Source organism: Sus scrofa, chromosome 4 (genome assembly GCF_000003025.6).
Source record: "Sus scrofa isolate TJ Tabasco breed Duroc chromosome 4, Sscrofa11.1, whole genome shotgun sequence".
NCBI classification, from domain to species: domain Eukaryota; kingdom Metazoa; phylum Chordata; class Mammalia; order Artiodactyla; family Suidae; genus Sus; species Sus scrofa.
In genome coordinates, this window is record NC_010446.5 from 94137146 (window position 1) to 94164952 (window position 27807).

A 27807-nucleotide genomic window follows, 5' to 3' on the forward strand; every position below is an offset into this window, starting at 1 on the left:
TGTGTTAGAAAAAAATAATATACATGGAGTTCCTTTTGTGGCTCAGAACAGGACTAGTGGTTAAGAACTGGACTAGTGCAGTTTCCACTGTGGTGCAGTGGAAACAAATCCGACTAGTATCCATGAGGAGGCGGGTTTGATCCCTGCCCTCGTTCAGTGGGTTAGGGATCTGGCATTGTTGCTGTGAGCTGTGGTGTAAGGTCTTGGATGTGGGTTGGATCTGGCGTGGCTGTGGCTGTGGCATAGGCCAGTGGCTACAGCTCAGATTGGACCCCTAGCCTGGGAACACCCATGTGCCATGGGTGCGGCCCTAAAAAGCCAAAAAAAAAAAAAGAAAAAGGACTAGACATGAGGTCCATCCCTGGTCTACCTCAGTGGGTTAAGGATCCTGCGTCATTGCTGTGAGCTGTGGTGTAAGTCATAGACGTGGCTCAGAACCTGAGTTGCTGTGGGAATGGTGTACGTAGGGTGGCAGCTGCAACGCTGAGTCAACTCCAGTCCAGGAACATCCATATGCCACAGGTGCAATCCTAAAAAGAAAAAAATATATATATATATAAAGTTATATACCATGATTGAAATCATAAGGTAGTTCAAAATCGGAAGGATATGTGCCAAAATTAATAATGTTTGCCTGTAGGTGGATTTTTTTCTTGTTCATATGAACTTAAACTTTATGCGTTTTCTACAATGATCCTGAGTATCAGGGTGAAAAATGCACAGGAAATAAGCCTAGGAGACTAAATGATGGTTAAGGTTTTGGAATCTTGATTTTTTTTCTCCTCTATTTTCCAATTTTCTTATCCTATGCTTATGATGACCATACCTGTGGCATATGGAAGTTCCCAGTCTAAGCATCGAATCAGAGCTGGAGCTGCCGGCTTACACCACAGCCACAAAGCAGCGCCAGATCTGAGCCACGTCTGCAACCTACACCACAGCTCACGGCAATGCTGGATCCTTAACCCCCTGAGCAAGGCCAGGGATTGATCCCACATCCTCATGGATCCTAGTTGGCTTTGTTACCACTGAATCACAACAGGAACTCCCAAATATTACATTTTAAGAGGAAAACAGAAGGACTAGAAAAAGGACTCTAGGAGTTTCCGTCGTGGCGCAGTGGTTAACGAATCCGACTAGGAACCATGAGGTTGCGGGTTCGGTCCCTGCCCTTGCTCAGTGGGTTAACGATCCGGCATTGCCGTGAGCTGTGGTGTAGGTTGCAGACGCGGCTCGGATCACGCGTTGCTGTGGCTCTGGCGTAGGCTGGCAGCTATAGCTCCAATTCGACCCCTGGCCTGGGAACCTCTATATGCCGCAGAAGCGGCCCAAAGAAATAGCAAAAAAAGAAAAAAAAAGAAAAAGAAAAAGGACTCTAGGTCTAGAGCGTGGAATCTGCATGCCTGGTCAGGCCACACAAGGTGGCTGTGGCCTTGTTCTCGGTACCTCCCAGGATCGACCAGTGAGTGCTGGCCTCACCTACGCCCTACTCAGCTGATTGACCTTTCTACATACCTGCCCCAGGTCCCAGCTAGTGATTGTTCCTATCAAAGAGGCAGGCCCTTCTGCTAGTTTCCCTGGTAACCTCTGAGCCAACCCCACATCAGTTTCCCCACTAACCAGCAATGTCCCCTCCTGCCCAGAGAGTGAAGCCTGCCGTGCTTCAGATGTGGAAGTGCCCCCATCCATCAAACCATCGATGTCTCTGTACCTGCCTCTGGTCTTTAATTTTTTTTTTTTTTTTTTTTTTGCCTTTCTCTAAGGCCACACCCGTGGCATATGGAAGTTCCCAGGCTCTCGGTCTAAGGGGAGCTGTATCCAGCAGCCTACGCCAGAGCCCCAGCAACGCCAGATCCGAGCGAGTCTTTGACCTACAACACAGCTCACGGCAACATCGGATCCTTAACCTGCTGAGCGAGGCAAGGGATTGAACCCGAAACCTCATGCTTCCTAGGTGGATTCCTTAACCACTGAGCCATGACGGGAACTCTAGCTGACTCTGGCCTTGAAGCTGGGCAAGTCCAGGCCTGGCAGGGCCTGCAAGGTGCAGCCCCGCAACATTTTTTTTAACACATGTCCGAGATGAGTCTGAATCATGTGGTCTGGGGACCTTGGAACACACGCCCTAGAACACCTATGGAGTGATAACATCATTTATAGTCATCCAGCTTCCATGAAAATCAGGCTGATGTCACCGGGTACATTTAATGTGAATCAGTCTTTATTCTGCACTTGTGTGGTGCTTTAACAAATTCAACATACAAGATAGCATTACATATCGTAGGTTAGCGTTACAGCATTACGCAATTTCACACCATTTATGTTAGCTTTTTCTTCGTCTTTTTAAATTTGACACATTTATTTTATTTTTGAGTTTCATCTTTACAAGAGAAGACACAAGGTAAAGAAAGACGACCACATCGGAGAAGGATTACGGTGAGGGCAATGTCACTACTGTGGCCTTATTAAAAGTCTTCCAAGAAAAAGGACTTACTTGCATTATCCCCTCTCCTGAGCAAGCCGCCCCGTCCCATGAACCAGTTCTAACTGTTTTCACCTCCAGAGCACTGTTCCCGCACCTGTCCATCTTGGCAGCGCTCCCCTGAGAAGAACTGAAGGAAGAACTAACGCATGAAGGGACTTTAGTTATTAAGAAAAACTCTTGCCTTCCCAAAGGAATCAAGATGTCAGCAGAGAAGGACTGACTCTTGGAAAATCAGAAGTGACCATTCCCTAACCTCTTCTGGACCATGAGTGCCTTGTGCAAAAGCTAGAATGTGACTCTCTTGTCTTTCCACGGACCCGAAGGAGGAGGCTTGCCTCCTCCACCCTTATCAGTTAGCTCTGGGAGGAACAAATGCGAAAGCCAAAGTCAGCTAAGAACCTTTGGGACAGCAAAGTCAAGGGCACGATGGATCAGGCCTGAGTGAGGAGGGAGGAACCCTTTGCCGTTTTCTGAGAGAGGCATTGAGGCAGCTCCTAGGCTACAAACTGCTGGTTCCTCCCCTGTCACCTCACCACCCACTGCTCAGAAGACCCAAAGAATGCAAGGAATAAAGCTACGAGGGGACGGGGAATAGAGGAGTGGGGCGAGGCTGTTGTCCCAGACGTGTGTCAGCAGGAGCTACAGAGGCACACACAGCAGGGTAAAGACCAGACTATCTCCACCTGTTGCTTTGCATCGTTTCTGGGAAGGAAACCAAAGCGGTTGCTCAGCGATTTCTGATCTTTAGACATTAAGGCGATGAAGAGGAACCATTGAAAATTTTTCCTAACGGGGCTTCGGAATGCTCCTGTCAGATTTACATTAACCTATCTCCAAATGCATTTTTAGAAAACAAAAGAAGTATTTTTTTTTTTTGCTACGTATGATACAGTATTTACATTCCATGGAGTAGAGGATAGAGACTGGTGGTGGGAACCCAAAGGATGGTGAGATTGTGAGTCAGATCATGGGGGTGGGGGGCTGACGGGGACAAGAGCAGAGAGGGGGGCTTTGTGCCTGCTCAGAACTGCTCTGCATTGTCAAGAATCCAGGTTTAAAAAAAAAAAAAAAAGAACTGGGGGGGGGACAGATTGGTTTTATATCCACAAGAGTTAAGGGAACATCAAAGACAAATCGCCACTCTCTCCATGGAGACTCAGCTTTTCAACTCCCTTCTCAGAAGCAAGTCAGGTGGTGATATTTTTGTCTGAATGGGGACTTTCAATCTCGGCCAATCTTCCAGGTCTTGGATCAAGCTGCTTTCTCATGTGAGTTCCTCTTCAGGCTGGTAAGACTACCTACTGACCAGGCAGGCTGACTTATTGTCAATGAAGTCTCTGCCATCTGAAAAGTCTCACCGTTAGAGACGTGGCTGGATGAGGGGTAAGGAGACGTGAGATGCTCATCTCAGCAAGATGCTGACTCTCTCTCCCCCTCTACTGTCCACGGGCAGAAGGAAGATTGAACGCTGTGGTCCCCCCACCCCTTCATCTTTTCTTGAGATTCCCAAGTCCTAAGAACGTGTTGTACTTAGTCCTAGGCATTTTGTCCTGAGGGAAAAGATGTTCTGGAAGAATCCAAGTTGTCTTTCTTATTTGTTTAGTCACATGTACGTATTTTACTCATTTAGTTATTTTTAAGAGCCGTTATTGAAAAATTTAAGGAGAAAAATAATTACTGAAGGCCCTTTTCCTTATGAAGCATAACTAACCTCGTCTAAGCTACCTAAGAAGACTCCAAAGCTTCTTATAAAAAAAAAAATAAAAAAAGAAGACTCTAAAGCTTCTCAATGGTCAGCATTTCTGGGAAAACAAAAGCCAGTTTAATCCTTCAAATCACTGATGGTTTCTAATCCATCAGCCAACAAATGGCTGTTGCTTCCAGACAAAGCTACACAGGGAGATGCCAGCTCATCGCATTTTCCCGTCCCTGTCTTCCAAACCTGCAAACAGCTCTTGGGATCAGCTGGATGTGCTCACTGACACTATCCTCTGGCTGAATTTGAAGTCCCCCAAGCTCTTTTTAGAGAGGTTCATCTAGTTTTATAAACTCACAGTCTACCTAATGAGTTTGATGATGTCTTTGTGTACGTGGTCACAGATTAATCAAGGACTGCCCTTTACCCCTTCAGAGCAGGAGCACGGACAGCAGCAAACACAGCCGATTTCTCAAACAGTCTTTCTTCTGCACATCCTGCCTTGTCCATGCCTGCCACCTTTGTTTCTTGGCTTACTCCAGACCTCAGGACCTCAAGCTTTAAAGAGCAGAGATGCAAGAGGTCACAGGGAGAAAAGATGGGGATGATGAAAAACATGAGGTTTTACAAGAGCAAAATATTCTTCCGCAAAGGTGGGGAGTGAAAAGAACTCTCCAGAGAAGCCCGATAAAAAGAGACCAATTTCAGGTAATCAGCAAATACGATTCGGCACAAAACACAATTTTCATGGATTAAAATCTGTACCTTGGTATTGGCAGTTAGGCTAATTTCTTCAGTTTGTATTAGACATGCAAGTATAAGGTTACATTGTTATATATAGACTCGTAGAGGTCTTTCCCTCTCTTTTTTTTTCCCCATCCGAAAAAAAAAGAAAAAAAGATTTTTCTAGTGCCTTGCAAAGGAGAAAAATCAGCATCGCTAAGAACTGATCTGCAGCTGTGGTCATGTGGGGCGTTCTTGGTGGTGGTTGTTTTGTAAGAAATTTTCTTCTACAACTAAAGGGAGGTTTTGAGTCCGCTTCTCTCGGGCACCTCTCTCCCTCGCCACGTCCCCCTGCCCAGCCCAGCCCCGGGGAGGGGTTGGGCGGGGGCGGGGGAGGGAGGTTAGAGGCGAGGAGAAGAGGATTAGTACTCGCTCAGACTGTGCCACTTGGCCACAGGCTTGCGGGGACTCTCGCAGACCTCTCTCCAGTGTTCAGCCCCGCTGGCTGTGACACTGTGCGCGCCCAGGATCAGCCTCCCCACCACCTCATTCTTGGTGGTGCGATCGAAGTCGATGACGAGGAACTCGATGCTGATGTCGGGCAGGAGGTCGGTGGGGATGTCGTAGATGAAAGACTCGTTGAAGACTGGGTTCAAAGTGCACTTCTTCACGTGGGTTTTCTTCTTGGCAATGCGCTTTCTGCCGTAGTAGACGTTCACCTTGACATAAGGATCTGGGGCCCCCAAAGAGACAAAGAGAAAGGGAGACAGGCCTATGACACAGTCCTCTCCTCTGTCAGGTGACCTCATGTTGGGGAGGAGGGGCTTCTGCTGTTTGTCTCCCTGCCCGCCCCCCCCCACTCCGTGCTGTTTTTGTGATTGCACGGTAAGTGCATACCGTGGTGTGTCTGCCCGGCTGGGCAAGGGGCCAGGGAAACCAGGCAAGCAGGGGACAGAAGAAGCACCTCGAGTGAGAGCTAAAGAAACCCCATGGCACCAAGAAGCATTTCAAGGGCACAGGGACTAACAACGGCCAGCAGGCTTTTTGAGAGGTCTCACCTGGACCAAGGGGACAGCATCCAGCATGCATATCATTTACGATACCTCACCAATCGTAAAGATCCCGATTGCTCACCCAAAGCACCTCCCTGGCTACATTCATCCAGCAGAAAATGTAGACAGAAAGAGGAACGAGTGGATGGTAAGAGGTGCCAGAGGTCCTGAAAAGTATATGGCGTTGTCTGGGTCACAGGCAAGGAGTGGAGGTGGGGGCGGTGCAAGCAGATGGTGAGGAATAGGCTGGAGTTCCCGTCGTTGCTCAGTGGAAACGAAACCCACTAGCATCCATGAGAATGCAGGTTCGATCCCTGGCCTCGCTCAGTGGGGTTGAGGATCCAGTGTTGCCGTAAGCTGTGGTGTAGGTTGCAGCTTCAGCTTAGATCGGGTGTTGCTATGGTGTAGGCCAGTGGCTACAGCTCTGATTAGACGCCTGGCCTGGGAACCTTCATATGCTGTGGCTGTGGCCCTAAAAAGACCCAAAAAAAAAAAAAGAAAAAAAGAGAGAGAGAGAAATAGGTTGAAGTAAATAGCTGCTACCTGAGAGACCGGTGATATCCATCTTCGGCAAGTGTCTGGCTTTAAGGACCACCACTGTCATTCTTTGTGCCACAGGCTGATATGACAGGGACACCTGGAGCTCCCCTCTGCTAATGCACTTCTGTGGAGAAGAAATAACAGATGAGAATCCCAGCAGAGGGAACCGGCCACAGAAAGTATGTGGAAGGAGAAGGAAACATTCTCATCATAGTCCTGAAACTAAAGAAAGTCACTTGCATGGAGAGGCAGTGTAGCCTAGTGTGTATAGCCTAGTCTCGAAGAGTGCAGACTCTGAAGCCAGACTGGCCTGGATTCAAATTCTGACTCTATTTCTTATCTGTAGGACCTGGGATGAGCTGCTTGGCATCTCTGTACATCCGCTTCCTCATCTATAAGATGGAGATAAAAATAATACCTAGGGAGTTCCCGTTGTTGCTCAGTGGTAATGAACCCAACTAGTATCTATGAGGATGTGGGTTCAATCCCTGGCCTCATTCACTGGGTTAAGGATCTGGCGTTGCCATGAGTTGCGGTGAAGGTCGAAAACATGGCTCAAATCTGGCACTGCTGTGGCTGTGGCTAGCTGTAGGCTGGCAGCTATAGCCCCGATTTAACTCCTAGCCTGGGAACTTCCATATGCCCAGGTGCGGCCCTTAAAAAAATAAAAAAGAAAAGAAAAGAAAAAATATAGTACCTACTTCCCAGGATTAGTAAGAGGGTTCAATATGTTAGAATTTGTAATACGTCCCAGTGCCTGTCACATAGCAGGTACCAGAGATGTGCATGCCATCCTGTTCTCTCATTCGGTTCCTGAGATAAAAAAGGTTTAAAGATTGTGGGAGTTCCCATCGCGGTGCAGCGGAAACGAATCCGACTAGTATCCATGAGGATGCGGGTTCAATCCCTGACCTCACTCAGGGGGTTAAGGATCCGGCGTTGCTGTGAACTGTGGTGTAGGGCAGCATCTGCAGTTCTGATTGGACCCCTAGCCTGGGAAATTCCATATGCTGAGGGTGCGGCCCTAAAAAGCAAAAAAAAAAAAAAAAAGAAAGAAAGAAAGAAAAAGTGGTTTGAGGATTGTATAGTGGGAGACAGAAAATTCCTTGAATTTGAGTCTTAACTTTGCCATTTACTCACCACCTGGCCCCGGGCAAGTCCCTGGACTTTCTGGAGCCTGTGCCTCCTTTTCATGGGTGAGGATCCGCACCTGCTCCACCCACCCTAGGGTACGCCCCTCAAGGTGTCATCTCCAGCTAAGCTGCTTCCTCCCTGAAGCCCACAACTGTTTCCCCACCTTGAAATTTTATGCTAGGCTCTGCTATTTTGAGGTTGGGGAAAAAAAAAAACAAAAACAAAAACCCAAACTCTAGTTTTCCTGAGAACATTTTAAACATTTGGATACTTGTGACATGTCAGGTGCTGGGGATTCAGAGCTGAAAGGATTCAGTTCTTGCTTCCACGGCACTTATCATGCAGCAGAAGAGACAGAGCTGTAGACAAACATGTTTACTTGTCAGAAAAGTGAGAAGCCTCAGGGCTGCTGGGAGACTCAGCCCTGCTGTGGGGACTGAGTATATGGAGGGTAAGACACACCGAGGCAATGGGCAGAGAGAAGAATGGCTGGTTCCAAGGCTTTGGGTGCTGATGGGTAGGCTCTGTTCGAGGAACCATGAGAGGCGAAGGCGCCTGCTGTTGTGCTGGCAGGAGGGACAGGCCAGGAGTTGGAGAGGTGGTGGGTCAGGCCAGAGTGAAGGGCAGTGGGGAAAGGGTAACCAAACAGCACAGCCAGCAGTAGCCCCAGGCGAGAGGAGGTCAGTAAGCAGAGAAGCGACAGTTACTGCTGTTGTTGGCTTTTTTTTTGCTTTTTAGGGCCACCTGTTGCATATGGAGGTTCCCAGGCTAGGGGTCTAATGGGAGCTGTAGCCACCCGCCTACACCACAGCCACAGCAACGCAGGATCTGAGCCTCGTCTGTAATCTACAGCACAGCTCACAGCAACGCTGGATCCTTAACCCACTGAGCAAGGCCACAACGTCATGGTTCCTAGTTGGATTTGCTTCCGCTGCGCATGATGGGAACTCCCTGTTGTTAATGTATTAATAATAATAATGTTCTAGTGAAAGCTGGAGATTGAACTGAAGCAGAGAAAGACCAAAGTCAAAAAGCTCAGTTGAGTTCCCCTTGTGGCGCAGCAGTTAACGAACCCGACTAGCAACCCGACTCGGGTTCGATCCCTGCCTTGCTCAGTGGGTTAAGGGTCTGGCATTGCCATGAGCTGTGGTGTAGGTCGCAGATGCAGCTCAGATCCTGTGTTGCTGTGGCTGTGGTGTAGGCCGGCGGCCACAGCTCCCATTCGACCTCTAGCCTGGGAACTGCCATACGCCATGGGTTCGGCCCTAAAAAAACAAAAAGATGGGGGGGGGAAGCACAGTTAAGGTGGCTGCTTCCATAGGCTAGGGAAGAAATGATCAGGTCTGAAACCATGGCTCTGGCAGAGGAGGGGGACTGGGGTAAGATATGTCTCAGGAAAAACTGTCAGGATTTTCTGGGTTGGGGCAGCTAATTGGGTGTAAATATATCGGAAAGGGAAGAGATGGAGTACTATTTCTAGTGGTTTCCAGATTAGAAAGTGGAAAGTGGAAATGAGTTCCCACTCTGGTACGCTGGGATCAGTGGTGTCTCTGCAGTGACAGGGACTCGGGTTCAATCCCCAGCCCGGTCCAGTGGGTTAAGGAGCTGGCATTGCTTCAGCTGTGGCATAAGTCGCAACTCCAGCTTGTTTTTGATCCCTGGCTCGGAAACTTCACATGCCACTGGGTGGCCAAAAAAAAAAAAAAAAAAAAAGAAAAAAGAAAAAGAAAAGAAAAGAAAGTGGAGATGAAACTGGGATAAAGAAAACAAAAGGAGGTGGGATTGGAGGAATTTAGGGCATAATAAATTTAAGCCAAAATAATTCTTCCACTGTCATATCTTATTCCTTGTATTCTTTTTTGTTGATTTTTTTTTTTTTTTTTTTTTTTTTTTGGTATTCCTGCAACTTGCAGAAGTTCCCAGGCAAGGGATCAAACCCCGTGCCATGCTGGATCCTTCAACCACTAGGCCACCGGGAAACTCCTCCATGTATTCTTCATAGATGCAAAGAAATGTCACCTACTCTAGGGATTCTTAGATTGATCAAGATGAACCAAACTCACCACTGGCCTTACACAGGCCTCATCCCCACCGAAAAAAGACTCCTGCACACTAAGTGCAAGGTGCTCTGAGAGCAGCTAGAGCTGAAAAGATGGACAATGAGGACCCCTACCGTCAGGAAGCTCACAGGCTAGTGCCCTACCTGCTCAGGTGTGTCTGGTGCAGGGCAACAGCAGCAAAGAATTTAATTAGCTCATTAATGAAAAACAAGGGGAAAACCCTAATACTTTGTGCTTTGATTATATGTCTTAAGCCATCTTGAGGAATGAGACTGGGTTTAAAAAATTTCTTGAGGCTATATTTCATATCAGGAGCATATGGAAATGTCTCTCATAGGGCATAACTTAGCCTTTAGCTGTTGAAATTTAAACTTAGCCTTTGGCTTTTGAAACTGAAGTTCAAAAGAGGACAGACTTTAAAAAAAGATTTTCATGGTTTTCTCTGCTAGATTGAAGCCCCCCCATCTTTTTCTTATTCATACATATATAGTTGACTCTTGATTATATCCACAGGAAGTATCTTCAGCCAGTTTAAAATTGCAATCGGCTGTACAGCAGAAATTGGTACATTGTTAATAAATTATACTTCAGGAGTTCCCATCGAGGCGCAGCAGAAACGAATCCAATTAGGAACCATGAGGTTGTGGGTTTGATCCCTGGCCTCCTTGCTCAGTGAGTTAAGGATCCGGTGTTGCCTTGAGCCGTGGTAGGTCATAGACTGGCTTGGATCCTGCACTGCTGTGGCTGTTGTATAGGCCAGCAACTGTATCTCTGACTAGACCCCTAACCTGGAAACCTCCAAATGCCACGGGTGTGGCCCTAAAAAGACAAAAAACAAAACAAAACTATACTTTCATTTTTAAAACTCAAAAAAAAAAAAAAAATCACAGGCTGGTTGCCTCTGCCAACCAGTATACCTCTGGGCCGCTTCCTTTTGACATGAGTTAGAATGCAATCAGAGAATGTAAACTCATTTTTACTATTAGCCACAACCAAACGGCATCAGGAGAGTGAGCCTGAAAAAGAAAATCAGATGCCTCCCCAAATATTCAGAACTGAGCTGTCCAATTTAGTAGCCACTGACCACATGTGTCTATTTTAATTCATTAAAATTAAATAAAACTAAAATTTTAGTTCGAGTTCCTACTGTGGTACAGTGGGTTAAGGATCCCACTGCAGTGGCTCAGGTTGCTGCAGAGGCATGGGTTTGAACCTTGGCCCAGCGCAGTGGGTTAAAGGATCTGGTGTCGGAGCTGCAGCTCAGACTCATTCCCTGACCTGGGAACCTCCATATGCCATGGGTGTGGCCATAAAAAAAAAATTTAGTTCCTCAGTCACACTGGCCATATTTCAAGTGCTCAATACCCACATGTGGTCAGTGGCTAACATATTGGACAGTGCAGATATAGAACTATCACCATAGAAAGTTCCAGTGGATGGTGCTGATCTAGAAAGTAATTTTGGCCACTGCTCCTTTTCATTTCCATGAATAATGAATGTTAACTAGATTTGATGTCTTTCTCTGGGACCATCCTTGAATATTGGTATCTAAACATTAAATATGGAATCTTTTTTTTTTTTTTTTGACTGCACCCACAGCAAGCAGAAGTACCTAGATCAGGGATCAAACCTGTGCCATATCAGTTACAATGCCAGGTCCTTAACCAAGAGGCTACCAGGGAATCTTTAAATGTAATCTAACTTTATATATAGAAGAAAGCTAGGTTAGGTAAAAGGGAAATTTAATTTAAAAAACAAAGAATGTTATTTGTAAAAATAACATTGATTACAAGATTATACTTAGGTTTTCTGATTATTTAAAACTCTGTTTCCTAGGGAGTTCCCCGGTGGCTCAGAAGGTTAAGGACCTGGTGTTGCTGATGTGGCACAGGTTTGATCCCTGGCCCAGAAACTTCTGTATGCTGTGGACACAGCAAAACAAAACAAAATTCTGTTTCCTAAATCATCCATTACAGCAAAATCACCCTAATCTAAATCCCCACGACCCTTTCCTTGTTCTTTGGGAAAGTGGACCACTTCTGGTTACCCTCATAATCACTTCCGCCCCTAAATCCCTGCTTAAGCCATTGTTCTCCATCTGATCCCCACCCGCTTCACCTTTGGCCATTGTACACAGGCAGAATGCCCATCCCCATTCAGTGGCCCCTTTGGGATGCCCAAGTCTGCAGCCACAACACCACCTAAATGCCATTCCATTCTGCACTGAAGCCAGAGTTTCAAGTCCCCTCCTCCCCTCCCTTTCTCTTTCCATCCAGTTCCCATTCCAAGGGGCATTGTCAATGGCGCTTTCTCAAGGGCTCTTTGTCAAGGGCTGGGAGCAAACTCTGTTTCCCAGCCCCGCGGCCTAGTGAGGTAAAGACTCTGTTGGGGGGCAGGCGAGCAGAAAGACAAGGGGGAGAAAGGGTTTTATCCGTGCCTGACAGAGCTGGGAGCCTTTGCTCCCAGAGAGCGGGATCCTTTGTCATTCAGTGCAAAAGAGGAACAAGAGCAGTCGTCCTAAAGAAGACATTCAGCTGAAGGAAATACTTAGGGAAGGGATAAGCCTAGTTCTGATCATTAGCAGAGCCCCCCCCCCCCCAGAGTGATTTTTGTAGCCATAAAATCTCCGAACTCAGTGGACTCAGGCATCCTCAATAAACTTTTATTGGGGCGAGAAGTTCAGAGTGCTACCTCCACATAAATCACAGTCATGGGAAAACAAAAGAAACAAAACCCTCGACATTCCCGAATCCCCCTTTGTCTTCTCCCCGGCACAGACACATAGCCACTTTCTTTATTGTTTATTTCTTTATTGTTCCTGCAAAATTGACATTCCTTTTTCTCTCTTGTTAGTCCCTTTTGACTAGACTGAACGACCTCGAAGGTCTCTTGTAAATCTGAGATTTTAAGAATCCTCTCATTCCCATGACCACGGTCCCAGGTCATGAACACCAATCTGGCCGTAGAAAGACAGGAAATGGTTTGGAAAACAATGGCCTGAAGAAATTAGGAAGAGTCTAACAACTCGCTATTATCCACTTTGTAAATCACTTCTTTCCCACTGCCTCCTCTTTACCCTCAGGCCTCTCTGCACCGCTTGCTTCACTTCTCCTGGTAGGGGAAGTGTTCTGGGAATGTAAATAGACTTTTATTTATATCTGAACAAAATATTAGAAAACAAATCTGCCACTAAAAAAAAAAAAAAAACAAAAAAAATCCAGTTCCGAAGTCCAACTCAGGGACTCAGAGCCTTTTGGGCGTTCTAGAGTTTATACTATGAACTTCTTTCACAAATAATCAAGTATTAAATTTTTTTTTGACTTTTGTCTTTTGAGGGCTGCACACGTAGCATATGGAGGTTCCCAGGCTAGGGGGTCGAGTCAGAGCTACAGGTGCTGGCCTACGCCACAGGTGCAGCAATGTGGGATCCAAGCCACATCTGTGACCTATTCCACAGCTCACGGCAACAACAGATCCTTAACCCACTGAGCAAAGCCAGGGATCGAAGCTGCATCCTCAATGATGGTAGTCAGATTCGGTTTCCGCTGAGCCACGACGGGAGCTTCTCAAGTGTTAATTTTTAATCTTCTTAAATCTTTGAGTACATTCATCAGAGCTGAGAGTGCTCTCATGAAGTGACCTCATCAGCTTTCATGATCCAGCCTCGAGGGATACGGAAGCCCAGAGGAGATAAACTGCTTGCCCAGAATTAGGCAGTGACACGAATAGCCAGAAATGATGACTAGGGAGTTCCCGCTGTGGCTAAGCGGTAACAAACCCAACTAGGATTCATGAGGATATGGGTTTGATCCCTGGCCTCACTCAGTGGGTTAAGGATCCAACATTGCCATGAGCTGAGGTGTAGGTCATAGACACGGCTTGGATTCCACATTGCTGTGGCTATGGTGTGGGCTGGCAGCTGTAGCTCTGATTCGACCCCTAGCCTGGGAACTTCCATATGCTGTGGGTGCAGCCCTAAAAAAGGAGAAAGAAAAAAAAAAAAGAAATGATGACCAGTCATAGGCTTCTTCAACTGGACAGCACTGTAATAATGGAAGACAAGAGCTGAGTTTTCCAGAAAATTCAGGTCAGGAAATGCAGTTAGGGGTGGGAGGTTTTCTAGAGAAATGCAATTCTCACCAGTTTCTACACAGTGATCTTTGGCTCCATGATTATAAGGGGCTGCCTTACACAGACCAGGAAAAGCTCTTTTTTTTTTTTTTTTTGGTTTAGGGCCGCACCATGGCATATGGAGGTTCCCAGGCTAGAGGTCCAATTGGAGCTATAGCCGCTGGCCTACGCCACAGCCACAGCAACACCAGATCTAAGCCGCATCTTTGACCTATGCCAAAGCTCATGGGAACACTGGGTCCTTGACCCGCTGAGTGAGGCCAGGGATCGAACCCACAACTTCATAATTCCTAGTCGGATTCATTTCCGCTGTGCTACAATGGGACTCCAGGAAAAGCTCTTTATAGATGGTGTAGAATAGTTCAAAGCAGCTCTGACAAGCCAACGGGAGCTCCAGAAAGAGCAGACTGTTGGCTACAGTAGGGAGGACTTAGGGTAGACATTTAGAGGCAGCTCTTCCAGGGAATCAGGGGGACAAGTGACTACAGAGATGACAGCCATGACCCAGGATGGAACACAGCCCTGCCCACCAGCACTGGTGGGGGAAAGCAGGCTTAGGGAGCCTGGGAGGCTGCAAGGCTCTGATGTGGGGCTGCACAGGCTCTGGGTGTCCTGTCTGGGGCCTCTGCCAGGGGATGTGTGGCTCAGGATCCCAGCCCTGGCTTATCCCTCCTGAAGGGAGTTAATAAAGTGGAAAGAAGCTTGGTTCTTGCCAAGAGCCCCTGGCAGTTTAGCAAATGCCATTGTCTGTGCTCCCTGCCCAGTGTCCTGGATTTGAGGCTGTTTTGTTCCCAGCCCAGATCGGCCCCTTTCCTTGCCAGTATCTTCCCAGCTGCGGCTTGGCACAGGGCCATCCTTCACTCTCAGCCGTGAGCTGCGTGCGCACGAGCCGTCTGGAGGCGGCTGGCTAGTTGGTGGCTTTCCTAAGGCTGGTGATGCAGGGAAGGCTGTGCTGGGAAGGAACCTCCTGGTGAGGCAAGCTAGATGAAGGCAGGGATTGAAACACTGGAGCTGCTGGAAAGGGGAGTCAGGAATCAGGGGAGTGGGTTGGCAGAATCTGGAGGAAAAGAAGTGGAGGGAGAAGGGAAGGGATGGAAGGAGATGAGACAGGTCACTACTGCAGCTTCTGTCCAGCCCTTCTGACTCCAACCTCAGAGGATACAGGAACTGCTGCTGTGCTGGACTCGGGGATGTGTCATTGTGTCCTGGCAGTGGACCAGTGTTTATGCCCTGACCAGGCGCCTCTAGTGTTCTTTAAAATGTGTGGACTCCCGCCGGGCCCCTGTGAGGCAGAGTGAGTGTGCCATGTGGCCACAGCAGACCTCTGGGCAATGGCATGAGAGAGGAAGAAGCCTCCTCCAGGGGCAACTGCTCCCTGCCTGCCCTCCTCAGCCTGGCGCAGCACAGTGCCCATTGTCAGTGGCCGAACCTTGCCACCAGGAGATCACTGCACACTCAGCCCCTGCTGGCCTAGAATCATCTATCCAGTCCTGAGCCTCCTGCCTCTCACTGAGTCTAGTGTGGGCTTGCAGGTGTGGAGAAGGCAGTAAGAGAGTGGAAAAAAAACCTATAGGCAGGGCTCTTTCGGGGAAATGTGCAGTTTCTAGTGGCCCTGATATCCTTTCTGAACCTTCTACCCTCTTCTCCACTGACCCAGGCCTCCCTTGTCTCCCTCCATGTTGTCAAAACAAAATATAAATATCTACAAATCACATCTCTCTCCCAGGAGTCAAACGTTACTAAGAACAATAATAATTAATAATAATGGTTACCATTTATTGAAGGTTTATTATGTGCCAGGGACTATGTAAATCCATTATCGATCTTAATTCCTACAGGAAACTGAGACTTAGAGAATTTAAGCAGCTTGCCCAAGGTCCCTTGGCTGGTGGAATTTAGATTCAAACTCAAGTCTGACTTCGAAAGTCCTTGTTATTAACCACTTATGTTAAATCCTGAAAAAGGAATGAAACTCTAAGTTTAAAATTTCAACATAGTGTATTTCTTTCATAGCACTGCCCATACTCACTATGTGATAATTACCAAGATTTTTTGTCTTTCTCCTCCTCTGAAGTCAAAGCTCCACATAGGCAATAATATGCCAGGTATAGTATCTGATTTGATCCTCATAACCCCAAAGGAAGGCAGTATGATCCACGACATTTTACAGATGGGGAAACAGAAGCTTAGAAGGGTTACGTAACTCACCCACATCGATCACACAGCTGGAAGATGAAGGCAGGTAGTCAGGCTCAGGAGCCCTGTGCCTAACTGCAGAACCACACTCTCTCCTCAATTGGGGAGGAAATAAATGATCTAGGGGCTGGGGGGTTACAGTTCTCGCACCCCTGAAATGATAACTCAAGAGCCAATGCTGGAAGTTCCCGTTGTGGCTCAGGGGAAATGAATCCGACTAGGAACCATGAGGTTTCGGGTTAGATCCCTGGCCTCCTCGCTTGGTGAGTTAAGGATCCGTCGTTACTGTGAGCTGCGGTGTAGGTTGCAGACGTGGCTCGGATCTGGCATTGTTGTGGCTGTGGCTGTAGCTCTGATTAGACCCCTAGCCTGGGAACCTCCATATGCCACAGCGGAGGTCCTAAAAAACAAAACAAAACAAAACAAAACAAAAAAGAGCCAATGCAGGCCTAGCGGAGAGGAGGCAGGAAGGAGGGTCTCACTCCCTCCTAATGCAAAGGAAGGAGAGGAGGAACCGGGAGAGAAGACCTGTGGCCAAGGTCTGGGCCTGGGAAAGGGTCCTGAAGGGTGAAGCAGATGATTAAGCTGCACTTATGAAATGGTTATTAAAAGTCCTATACAATGTACTCAATATACTACTTACCCTTCCAGGTTTGGGATGGGAAGGGGAAGCTGAGGGAAAAATGACTGAACTATTTTCATGGTTTCTCGGCCATGAGAAATTTCACCAGCAGAAGATAACACATTATTTAAGGCAAGTCCCCTAAAGAGTCCCCATATCCCGGACATGATGAGGTCTAGGACTGGTGGGCCAGCCTGCTCTAAGCAAGCTGGATGCAGCATCAGGATGCCAACCACTAAGTGACATTTCATTTCATTTTGTTTTATCTGCTTTTTGCATTTTAGGGCTGCATCCACGGCATATGGAAGTTCCCAGGAGTCTAACCTGAGCTACAGCTGCCAGTCTACACCACAGCTACAGCAACACCAGATTCGAGCCGTGTCTATATGCCACAGCTCACGGCAACACCAGATCCTTAACCCACTGAGTGGGGCCAGGGATGGAACTTGCATCCTCACGGATGCTAGTTGAGATCTTAACCTGCCGAGCCATAACGGGAACTCCTTAAGTGAAACCAGAAGCTATCTGCCATTCTCTCCTCAGGAAGTTACTTCTTGGAGGAGACCTAACCTGCCAGGCTCTCTATGGTATTTTGATCACTGCTTATCTTCAAGGGCCACGAGCTCTCTACAGCTCCTCTGTGCCATCCATCCCACCCCTCCCCCCTCATTCCCTTCTGTCCCTCAACCTACCATCTCCCCCCAGCCCCCCACCCTTCCGCCTCACCTGGATGTTCCTTTTGATGATGTCCCTGGTCAGCTGGACCTTGCCCGTGCTGGGGTCTACTCCAGCCAATGGCACCATGACCTCCCCAATGACATCATCCCGGGAGAAGCGGTCAAAGCTGAGGACGAGGAAGTGCAGTACCAGGTCCTGCAGCTGGCTGTAGGGGATGCCGTAGAAGGTGAAGGTCTCGTCAAACACAGGGTCCAGGGTCTTGCGCAGCACTCTGGTCTTCACCCGATGCCGCTTGTCGGGAAGGATGGTCATTTTGATGTAGGGGTCAGAGCCCTGGGTCTGGTCATCCATCACCGGCAGCCCATGGGCCTCCTGGATTGTCACCACCAGGGCTTTTTTCGGGAAGTTATAGTCCACTGAGAAGGTGAGGGATCCTAGCATGACATCCTCCTCTGGAGAGGATGGAGAAGTGGTTTTGCTCTCCCCGGGAGTCAGGCTCGCAATGGGGCTCCTCAGTTCTTCCCCATAGTCCACTTTGATGGGTAATTGGTCTATACAAGATCCAGGGCTAGGGCCCCCAGGACCCTTGTCTTGGCCCAGCAGGCCAGCCTCTGCTGCGTCCACCAACAGGTTCCCACGTCCACCTTCCCTCCCAGGGCCATCTTTGTCTCTCCGCACTTTGATGATTTTCTTCTTGTTGCTCAGGGTCTCTGGGTATATGCTGATGCCTTTGAGCATGTGAATAAACTTGTACGGTGGGGTCTTGTGCTTCTTCTCTGCCTGCTGATGGCAGCATGTCCAGACAAAGACAGTCACGGAGACACACACCACCAGCACTGAGGCCCCGATGAGGCCGGCTACCACTGGTGACACATCTGGAGGTGGAGACCAGAGATAGGTCAAGGTGGGTGGACCTCAACCCCTGTTCAGAGCACCCTCTGGCTGGGGCCAAGCTAATCTGCGACCTAGCTTCCAAAGCAAAACTTGCTCATCTGCTTATGAACCTCCCCCCTCTCTCAGAGATGCCCTCCCCCATTCTCTTCAACCCACGGCTTTTTCTTTCCATCAGACGTGGATGGCATATGTCTCTTTTCTTTTTTTGCTTTTTTCTTCCTTTCTGCTTTTTAGGGCCACACCACGACATATGGAGGTTCCCAGGCTAGGGGTTGAATCAGAGTTACAGCTGCTGGCCTACGCCAGAGTCAAACTGCGTCTGGGACCTATACCACAGCTCACAGCAACGCAGGATCCTTAACCCACTGAGCGAGGCCAGGGATCGAACCCACAGCCTCATGGTTCCCAGCGGGATTTGTTTCTGCTATGCCATGAAGGGAACTCCAGAATATTTCTCTTTTCTGTAAAGCCTTCCGTGAAGGGCCCCACCTGATTGCCTGTTCTTTTCTTGGCTGTCCCCCAGCACTTATGGAGTTGGTTTGCTTAAATTGATTTGTGTTTCACATAAAGCTGCCCTGTGAGTGTTATCGGTCACCTTTTTACACGAGAATCGATTTACCTCAACTGTTACAGAAGGACACAAACTCTGTCTAGTTTCAGGAAGATATTCCACAACATCCAGCACAGGGTTTGCAATTGTGGGCTGTGTTCACTGATTGACTGACAGGTAGGGTGGAACAATGTGGGACTGGATGGTTTTGGTAGGGTGCCCAAGGGTGGTAAAAGTGGGGTAGGTGGTAGGAAGTAGAACTCTGGGTCTAAGTACCTTTTTTGTTTGTTTGTTTTTTTTTTTTTTGTTTTTCAGGGCCACAGTTTTGGCTTATGGAGGTTCCTAGGCTAGGGGTCTAATCAGAGTTGCCATCCTACACCACAGCTCACAGCAATGCTGGATCCTTAACCCACTGAGCGAGGCCAGGGATCAAACCTGCATCCTCATGGATACTAGTCAGATTAGTTTCCACTGTGCCATCATGGGAACCTCTGGGTTTAAGTACTTTTGAAATATGTTTCAAATTTCAGCTCCCAGGTATTTAAAGTACAGGTATTTTAAATAGGAAGAAATACCGTAGAAAATGTCAGATCTTTGCTCCAAAGTCCCCTTCTTAGTAAGGTCTTCCCTGACCACCCTATTTAAAAGTGTAATCTTTCCCATCCTAGAGACTCACATTTACTGGCCCTGCTTAATTTTCTCCACATGTCTTGTCATTCTTTCTTTCTCTCTCTCTCTCTCTCTCTCTCTCTCTCTCTCTCACACACACACACACAAGAATATATATAGACATACACATGTGATTTTACTATTTATTGTCTATCTTTTTTTTTTTTTTAGGGCCACACCCATGGCATATGAAAGTTCCCAGGCTAGGGGTCCAATTGAAGCTGCAACTGCTGGCCTATGCCACAGGCACAGCTATGCCAGATCCAAGCTATGTCTGTACCACAGCAACGCTGGATCCTTAGCCCACTGAGCAGGGCCAGGGATGGAACATGCATCCTCATGGATACTAGTCAGGTTCATTGCTGCTGAGCCACAACAGGAATTCCTATTTATTGTCTATTTTTACTAGAGTGTAAGTTTCCTAAGGACAGGGATTTTGTCTGTTTATTCCTGTATCTCCTGCACCAAAAACACCTAGCAAGTACTTAATGTATATTTGTTGAGTAAACAACTAAAGAGAAACAGATTTTTTTCCTTCCCTCTTCCAGTTTTGCCTTTTCCTGTATACACTGGCCCCCTGACTTAGATAGTTAGGTTTAGGGATTTCTTCCCCTTTACATGCATTGAAGCCAAATTGAGTTTAGGTCTTAAAAGATTTGGATTATCCTCATTACGTATCAAAACTCATCAGAGAAGCATTTCCTAACTGCCCCAGGTAAGATGAGGTCCTCATCACGCTGCTTGATTTCTCTTCATAGCACTAACTACCTCTGACTTATATTTATTTGTCTGTCTTCCCTCACTAGATAAGCTTAATAAGAATAGTGACTATCAGGGAGTTCCTGTCGTGGCTCACTGGTTAATGAATCCGACTAGGAACCATAAGGTTGGGGGTTTGATCCCTGGCCTTGCTCAGTGGGTTAAGGATCCAGCGTTGCCGTGAGCTGTGGTGTAGGTTGCAGATTTGGCTCAGATCTGGCGTTGCTGTGGCCAGTGGCTACAGCTCCGATTAGACCCCTAGCCTGGGAACCTCCATATGCCACAGGCGCAGCCCTGGAAAAGGCAAAAAGCCAAAAAGCAAAAAAAAAAAAAAAAAAAAAAAAAAAAAAAAAAAAAAGAATAGTGACTATCAGAGTTCCTTTGTGGTACAGCCGGTTAAGGGTTTAGCATTATCCCTGCTGTGGCTCGGGTCACTACTGTGGCATGGGTTTGATCCCTGGCCTGGGAACTTTCACATGCCATGGGTGTGGCAGAAAAGAAAAAGAAGAACAGTGACTGTTTTGTTCACGGCTGTATTCCCAGGTCCCAGTAACATGAGGCACATAGTGAGAGTTGAGTGAACAAATGAGTCAGTGAATTCAAAACAGCTTCCACTTTAGGAGGATGGGATTAGTGGGTACAAACTATTATATGTAAAATAGAAAAACAATAAGGTCCTACTATATAGCACAGGGAACTATGTTCAATATCCTGTAATAAACCATAATGGAAAAGAATATGCAAAAGAATCTCTTTATATATACATATATGTATATATATATATATCTGAATCACTCTGCATACACCAGAAACTAACACAATACAACATTATACATCAACCATACTCCAATAAAAATAAGAAAAACACAGCTTCTATGGATTGGAAAAAGAGAATTAAATCACTATGGTTACACATAACAGAGATACATGTAAAATTCTATTTGGCCTTCAAAACCTATCCATGGGTAAGAGGAGACCTTGATGAGTCTTAGCAAAAATAACTTGGTAATTTAGGTGATAACAAACTTAGAGTATAATTAGGCTAATGCTAGCTTATACTATCAGTACCCTGTCCAAATCAGAGGAGGGGTAGTAATAATTTCATCTGCACTGGTCACAGGACACATGGAGTGTTCTATCTGGTACTAACCAGAATAACAACTGCTCTTTTTGTGTACATTTATGATATCCCTGCCAGGCCTTGTGCTCGAGCTTTCTCTCTCTGAATGAAATAACTCATCGAGTGGGTACTATTAACATCCCCTTTTAGGAGTTCCCTTTGTGGCACAGTGGAAACCAACCCAACTAGTAACCATGAGGTTTTGGGTTGAATCTGGCCTTGCTCAGCGGGTTAAGGATCTGGCGTTGCCGTGACCTGTGGTGTAGGTCACAGATATGACTCGGATCTAATGTTACAGTGGCTGCAACATAGGCCTGTGGCTACACTTTTGATTCAACCCCTAGCCTGGGAACCTCCATATGCCATGGGGTGCAGCCCTAAAAAGCCTATATATAAATAAATATATATTTATTTATATCTCCCCACCTTACAACTGAGGAAGCTGGACTCAAACCTGCTCTGGGCCATATAGTAGCCAATGGAAATGATGGGATTTAAACCCTAGTCTGACACCAAAGTGTGTCTACATCTTGGATAAGCAGGATAGCAGAGGACCTGGAAATCATATCAAAAGAGGAGAAACTGAAGGAACTGGGAGTTGCAGGGGTCTAGGAATAATAACTTTCTTCAATTATTTAAGGCATTTTTGCTGGAAGAAGATCTGATGTGGTCTTATTTGGAGGGTGGGTCTAATAGCAGTGAGTGAAGGCTATAGGAAGACAGATTTTTGACTCAGTGAAAAGAATCCATTTATTGTTAGAACTGCCTCTCATTGGCCCAGATTGCTTCAGGAGGCAGTGAAACTCCATTTGAAAACTTTCAAAGAGACGTTGGATCACCATGGGTCAGGCATATTCTACAAGGGATTTCCTTAATGGGGATTGGACTAAATGTCTTGGAAATTCATTCTACCTCAAACATGCCATGGTTTTATGAAAGCTGGGACCAGGTAGGAAAAGAAGTGGTTACATTTTGAATTAACATAGATTAGGAGTAAAGCCATTGACAAAATAAACCAAGGTGACCATGTCCATGGCATACTGAATAATACTACTATTTATTCTCAAAGAATCAAGGGAAATAAAAGCTGATAGGGAGAAGTTTCACAAAATGGAAGCAGCCTCGGTGGTATGCTCCTTGAGAGTGGGCAGATATAACATCCTGTTCTTCTTCTTTTTTTTTTTTGTCTCTTTAGGGCCTCACCCAAGGCATATGGAAGTTCCCAGGCTAGGGGGTGAATTGGAGCTACAGCTGCCAGCTGACACCACAGCCATAGCAACGCAGGATCCTAGGGGCATCTGCGACCTACACCACAGCTCACCACAACGCCTGATCTTTAACCCACTGAGCCAGGCCAGGGATTGAACCCACAATCTCCTGGTTCCTAGTTGGATTAGTTTCTGCTGCGCCACGAATGGGAACTCCCATCCTGTTCATCTCTGAATCCCTGAATCTCTTGCATCTACCAGGAGTTCAGTAAATATTTGTTTGAACAATTGGTTGGATGCCAACTGTCAATCACAAAGTGCACAATTTGAAAAAGTGGCTTTCCATTCACCTATCAGAGACTTTTCTGAAAATTGCTTGCTACTGATTAGTAAAACTGAACTTTGATGATCTCTATGAGAAGAGAAAGCATGGAATGATCAAGACAAGTAAATTTTTGAGAATGATTTGAAAGGAAGTTCTAAAGGCTCAGGATGGGAGGCATTTGAGAGATCCTTTTGGCTCTACCATAGATTTACTCTGTGATCCTGAGAGATCCCACTGCTGCTTACAATACCTCAGCCTTTATCACTAGAAAATAGAGATGGAGTGGGTAAAAGAAAAGAGGATTTGCATCTTTCAAGAGAATAGAGAAGGAAAAATAGAGAAACAGATGAATCCACTTGTAAACTATCTAGGCGATCTCCTCCACCCTGTTTCCTGTTTTGGCCCTCCTTTCTTCTTCATTCTAGCATTTGCTAACCCCTGCCTCTCTCTCCAGCCCCCAAGGCAGTGAACTAGAAAAATCAGAGAGGCTGAAACTCAGGACCCTCTGTCTAGCTTTCGTCAAAAGCTTGGTGGGAAAAGGAAGTTGGAACTAATGGCTGAAGTCAGTGTTTTTCAAGTAGTTGTAAACTGCAGTGACCCATGCTGCTTGCTCCTTTTGTCCTCCAAGGTCATGGATAATTGAGTGTTGGCTTGGTGTATCTCTCAAGGGCTATGGGGTTTGAAATAAAGTACTTTATGAGATAGGTGAAAAAGCACAAGTAGCAGTTCTCTGTGGAGGAGATCCTCTGTATGGATTTAAAGATCTGCAAGACACATCTGGGCTTTGTCCAACTCTTCAGCCTCTGACCAGACCTGCTTATTGACAGTTCCTTTGCTAAAATAGCTTTTCCCTGTCAAGTAGGCCAGCGTGACACAGTGAAATGAGAAGAAACTTTGGCATCAACTGGAAATTGGTTTTAATCCTAGCACTACCCTAACTAGTTTGTTTGACTTGAGCCATGTTATTTTACCTCCCTTAGCCTCAGTTTCCTGGGCAAATATACATAATAATGAATACACAGGAGGGTATTTGTAAGGAGTAAATAAAATGTAGTACATAAAACACTTTTCTTTTTTCTACTAATACTCCTTCTCGATGAGATCACTACATTATGCTCTACACCATCTAACTTCCCAGGGAATGTGAAACTGCAATTAGAGAAAAGAATATGTTGGAAAGAAGGCATAAGAAGGAAAAGAAAGAGCAAGAAGAAAAATCACAGGGTGCTCACGTGGTCACAAAAGGGACATCTATTTTGGAAATTTAGAACTCAAAGAATAAAAATGCAGAAGGTGAAGTGGAAGAGAGAAAAAAAACCAAAACAACAACAACAACAGAATCAAGATTTAGGCCTTGGGGAATCAGCGGGAACAAGGAGTAATGGGTGTGATCTGTTGTTTTGTGTACTTTCTCTGATCTGATGGCTTCTTCCTGGCATTAAGGGGATAGAGCACACTGGGCTCTGTTCATTTCCATAAACCTTTCGCTGGAGTAGGAAAAGCCATTTCCTAGTTGGATCGAGGCCCCACCCTAAACACTGGAGTCTGGAGGCTCAAACCTTCTGGATTGTCTGAGGGATAGACTCTCTTAAGGGAAATGACAGCACCCTTCGCTGACAGCAACTCTCACTGGCTTCTCCCGTCCAAACTGGGGTAGGACTGAGGGCGAAGCAGGGCAATTCTTTTTTTATTTTTGGTCCAGGAAAGCATAGCACAGGAAGTTTGCTACCCTAGCACATTTTGGAGGAATCTCCCAAGAGGAAAAACTTTGCTTCTTCTCGAGCTTCTCTTTCCCATCTGCTTCCCTATTTTCCACCCCACTCGCTGCTCCAGGGAGCGTAACTGATCTCCGAGCCCGTAGGGCTGGGTCGGGGACCAGCGGCTCCGAGATGACGTAATGCTTTCTCTGGTACACAAAGCGGCCTCCCCAGGGCTCAGCCTTTTTCGCCCCTCCCCCTCCGGCCTGGATCAGGCCCCCGCCAGCACCAGAGCGGGTGAGTCCCCCTTTTTGAAAAACCAGTCTAGGGAAACAGGGAACAAAGGCCCGGGAAGAAGAGCCTAGGCGCTGCCAGGAGGCCCAGAAATAGACATCACGTCATCCCCTAGCCCAGCAGCGCCAAGCGCCATTTGGTAGCATAGGAGGACCCCACCATTACGATGCAGAATAGAAATTGCAGGGCTCACGTTTTCTCCTAGCCCCAGCATCCAGCTGACCGGCTTAAGGAGTGGCTTGCTTTTGGCTCTCCACCCCCGCACCCTTCTCTCCCCAGAGGCCGCCACCTCCCCTGGCTCCCAGCCACACAGCCCACAGTCTCCAAGCTGCCATCTTGATGCCCCATCCCCTTGCCACCTCCCTCCCCCGCAGCCCTGAAGGAGTGGGAGGAGGAGGAAGGGGCACCGCCCTGCGTGCCCCAAGGGGGAGGGCTCGGCCTACCCCACCTCTCCTCCCCCAGAAGGAGGGGTTCACATCCTCCGCAAGCTCTCTGTTTCTCACCTCCAGCAGTGCTGACAGTGCACCATACAAGGTTTTAGCATCCCGAACCTCCCCAACCTCGGTGTGGCTCTGGCCTTCCCAGCCCCTGCAGCCCATAGCTCAAGTTCAGGTCTGCCCACTGCCTACTACGCATCACCACAGGCCCGATTTTAGAGCGGATAGCACCTGAAGGTCCTGGTCTTGGTTTCACTCTCTGCCCAGCCCCTGGGCTCCCTTGGTTTTGCAACGGTTTCGCCTACCCCAAGCTTAGTTTGCCAGATTCTACTTACCAAAGCTAGGTCGGATATTGGTGATCTCAGCCATGTCGTAATCGGAGGCTATTGCTATTAACGCGTTTGCACTGGTCAGGCAACTCTGGGAACCTCCGGTCAGTACCTAGGCCGCCGCTGCAGAGCGCTAGGTCAGGGGAGGGGGAAGGTATCTGGCGGACGCCTCCTGCGACGGTCTGGTCCCTGGTTGCCAGCTGCGGTCGCCTCTTAAGATGCTCCAGGGATGCTCTGAGCTAAGGATGCAGGTGCAGCCAGACTGGTCCTGATGCGAGGTAGGCCCCGCCTTCTTCCGAACGACCCTCGGCAGAAGGCTCCGCCTCTGTCCGAAAAGTTCCGGAAGGCAAGACCCGCCCCTTTCCGGAAGACCTCTGGGAGGGGCCCTCTCCCTTCGCCAAGATTTCCAGAGAATGAGACCCCGCCCACTAATGGGTTGTGGGTCTGTAAGGCGAAAACTCTGCGGCCTAAGAAGTGTAGGTAGGTATTTTATCATATGAGAGCCTATAGATCTTGTGATTCCGGTTCCCTGGGCTTAATATAGTAACTGAATATTCTGGCCGAGGGGGACCCAGGATTTTGGAAAAACAAAATTCTATCTTGCCTACATTCAGTATCAATTGCAATTATTATAAGTTTATGAGACCACTAAAGAATATTTTGAAACCTTTCTTAAACTTCAGAAACTCTGATTAAAGACCAAACGTGGTGATGGTTGCAGAGTTCTGAAAATTTAGTGAAAATAATTTAATTGTATAAGTAAAACGGCTGGGTTTTGTGGTGTGTAGATTGAAACTGTTTTAAAAAAGGACTAATGAAGAGTGCCAAAGTTAATCAGTGTTGGATATTTCTCTTGTAAAAGCTTCAAGTGCTTAGGGCTGCTTAGAGAAGTTTGAGAGAGAGAGTGAGGGAGGGATGGAGGAAGAGAGAAAGAGAAGTATGGAGAGAGGCAGTGAAAACCAACAGATCCGTGTATTCTGTAGATCCAAAAGCAGGACACAAATGAAACTCCAAGCTTCTAGAGACTTCCTTGGCATTCGGAAGGTTTAGGGTGATTCAGGTTACCGTCAGACTACTGCAGGTTATCTCCATGATTACATCAATTTCGTCATTCATTTTGGTTGTGGTTACTTTCATCCTATCCGATTCTGTTTACAGACAGGATCAGGTCAGGTAGATTATTTAAATGCATAAATATTTGGTGGTGGTTCACCTGTAAAGTGAGAGAGTTGAATGTATTTTTCCAGCTTTGACATTTTGTCCTTCTTGAAAAGAGGAAAAGAACATGGTTCTAGGAGTCATTCATTCATTCAAAACACATGTATTGAATTTATTGAACATTGACTATGTCCCAGGCACCATCCTGGACACCGGATTAATGCATTAGAAGCTAGAGTGAGGCTACTGGATTCCCTCTCACAGCTAGTTATCTTTGTGAAATCATCTACCCAGTTGAGCCAAAAATTTGTCCTGCGGAAATTGGAAGGTATAATATCCACTGTGCCACAGGATTTATTGTGAAGATCAAATCACCTTTGATAACGTAAGTGAAAGCATTCTGTTAAATGCGGAGTGTTTTATAGATATGAATAATTATAATTTATAATTATGGATTGAGTCCAAGTCTGCCTTAGCTTTATTCAGGAAACTGCAGTTTGTAACCTAGGGATTCCTCTTTCTGAAATTTTATGAATTCCCCGTTTCCCTGGTCCCATATTCCAGGTGTCTCGTGGCGAGAAGGATTAGTTGTCAAATTAAATCGCTGAACCTTAATCCAGTTTTGTTTTGAGTAGGGGAGCTCCCTGGACAGAGAAAGCGAGGTATTGCCTTTAAATATTTTGCCAACAACGGAGTACCAGATCTTTGCCTTCATTCTGCCCTAAAATAGGATGGCGCCGGTGCTTGGCGCATGCTCCTTGGTGTTCTGACGCCGTGCACCGCGACTCGGGGGCGCGCACGTCAGTCGCTGCCGTTGGCTGACTTCCGGTGGTACCGAAGCTGAGTTTCCGCGGGATCCGGCCGGCTGGTGAGGGTACTGGGTTGTGTGCATTGGGGCGGGAAGACGCAGGTGGGAGCTGGGCGTCCGGGAGAAGGAGGTCCAAGCCGAGGCGGTCGGGTGCGTCACAGAGGTTGGGAGTGAAAGTGTCTAGCTGGGAGTGGGGACTTGCTCCAGCGCTGGGCGCTGCGATGAAAAGCGCAGTTAGGACC

At 47.1% G+C, this 27807-nt stretch overlaps 2 protein-coding genes across 12 annotated transcripts in view; one reads left to right on the forward strand and one right to left on the reverse strand.

Annotated features, from left to right (window-relative positions):
- SYT11 (synaptotagmin 11) lies at positions 2200 to 25946 on the reverse strand. 2 transcript variants are annotated; one of them, XM_001928804.6, is made up of 4 exons: positions 25606 to 25946; positions 17366 to 18192; positions 6497 to 6620; positions 2200 to 5637 (listed from the first exon to the last, which is right to left on the reverse strand). In XM_001928804.6, exons 1-4 carry the CDS (start codon positions 25637 to 25639, stop codon positions 5327 to 5329), a joined length of 1296 nt encoding a protein of 431 aa, XP_001928839.3. In that variant the 5' UTR covers positions 25640 to 25946; the 3' UTR covers positions 2200 to 5326. The 2 variants fall into 2 exon arrangements, with proteins under 2 accessions (XP_001928839.3, XP_013852447.1); XM_013996993.2 differs by having other exon boundaries at positions 2200 to 5646; positions 25606 to 25871.
- GON4L (gon-4 like) overlaps positions 24742 to 27807 on the forward strand; it is an 86899-nt gene continuing 83833 nt past the window's right edge. For 6 of the 10 annotated variants that reach the window (XR_002343424.1, XM_021089698.1, XM_021089704.1 and 3 more), the window contains exons 1-2: positions 25952 to 26079; positions 27488 to 27625. The gene's annotated coding sequence lies outside the window, so the exon portion shown is untranslated. Of the gene's footprint in view, positions 24837 to 25951; positions 26080 to 27487; positions 27716 to 27807 lie in introns of those variants that run through there. The other 4 variants (XM_021089703.1, XM_021089706.1, XM_021089699.1 and 1 more) reach the window with 3 other exon arrangements.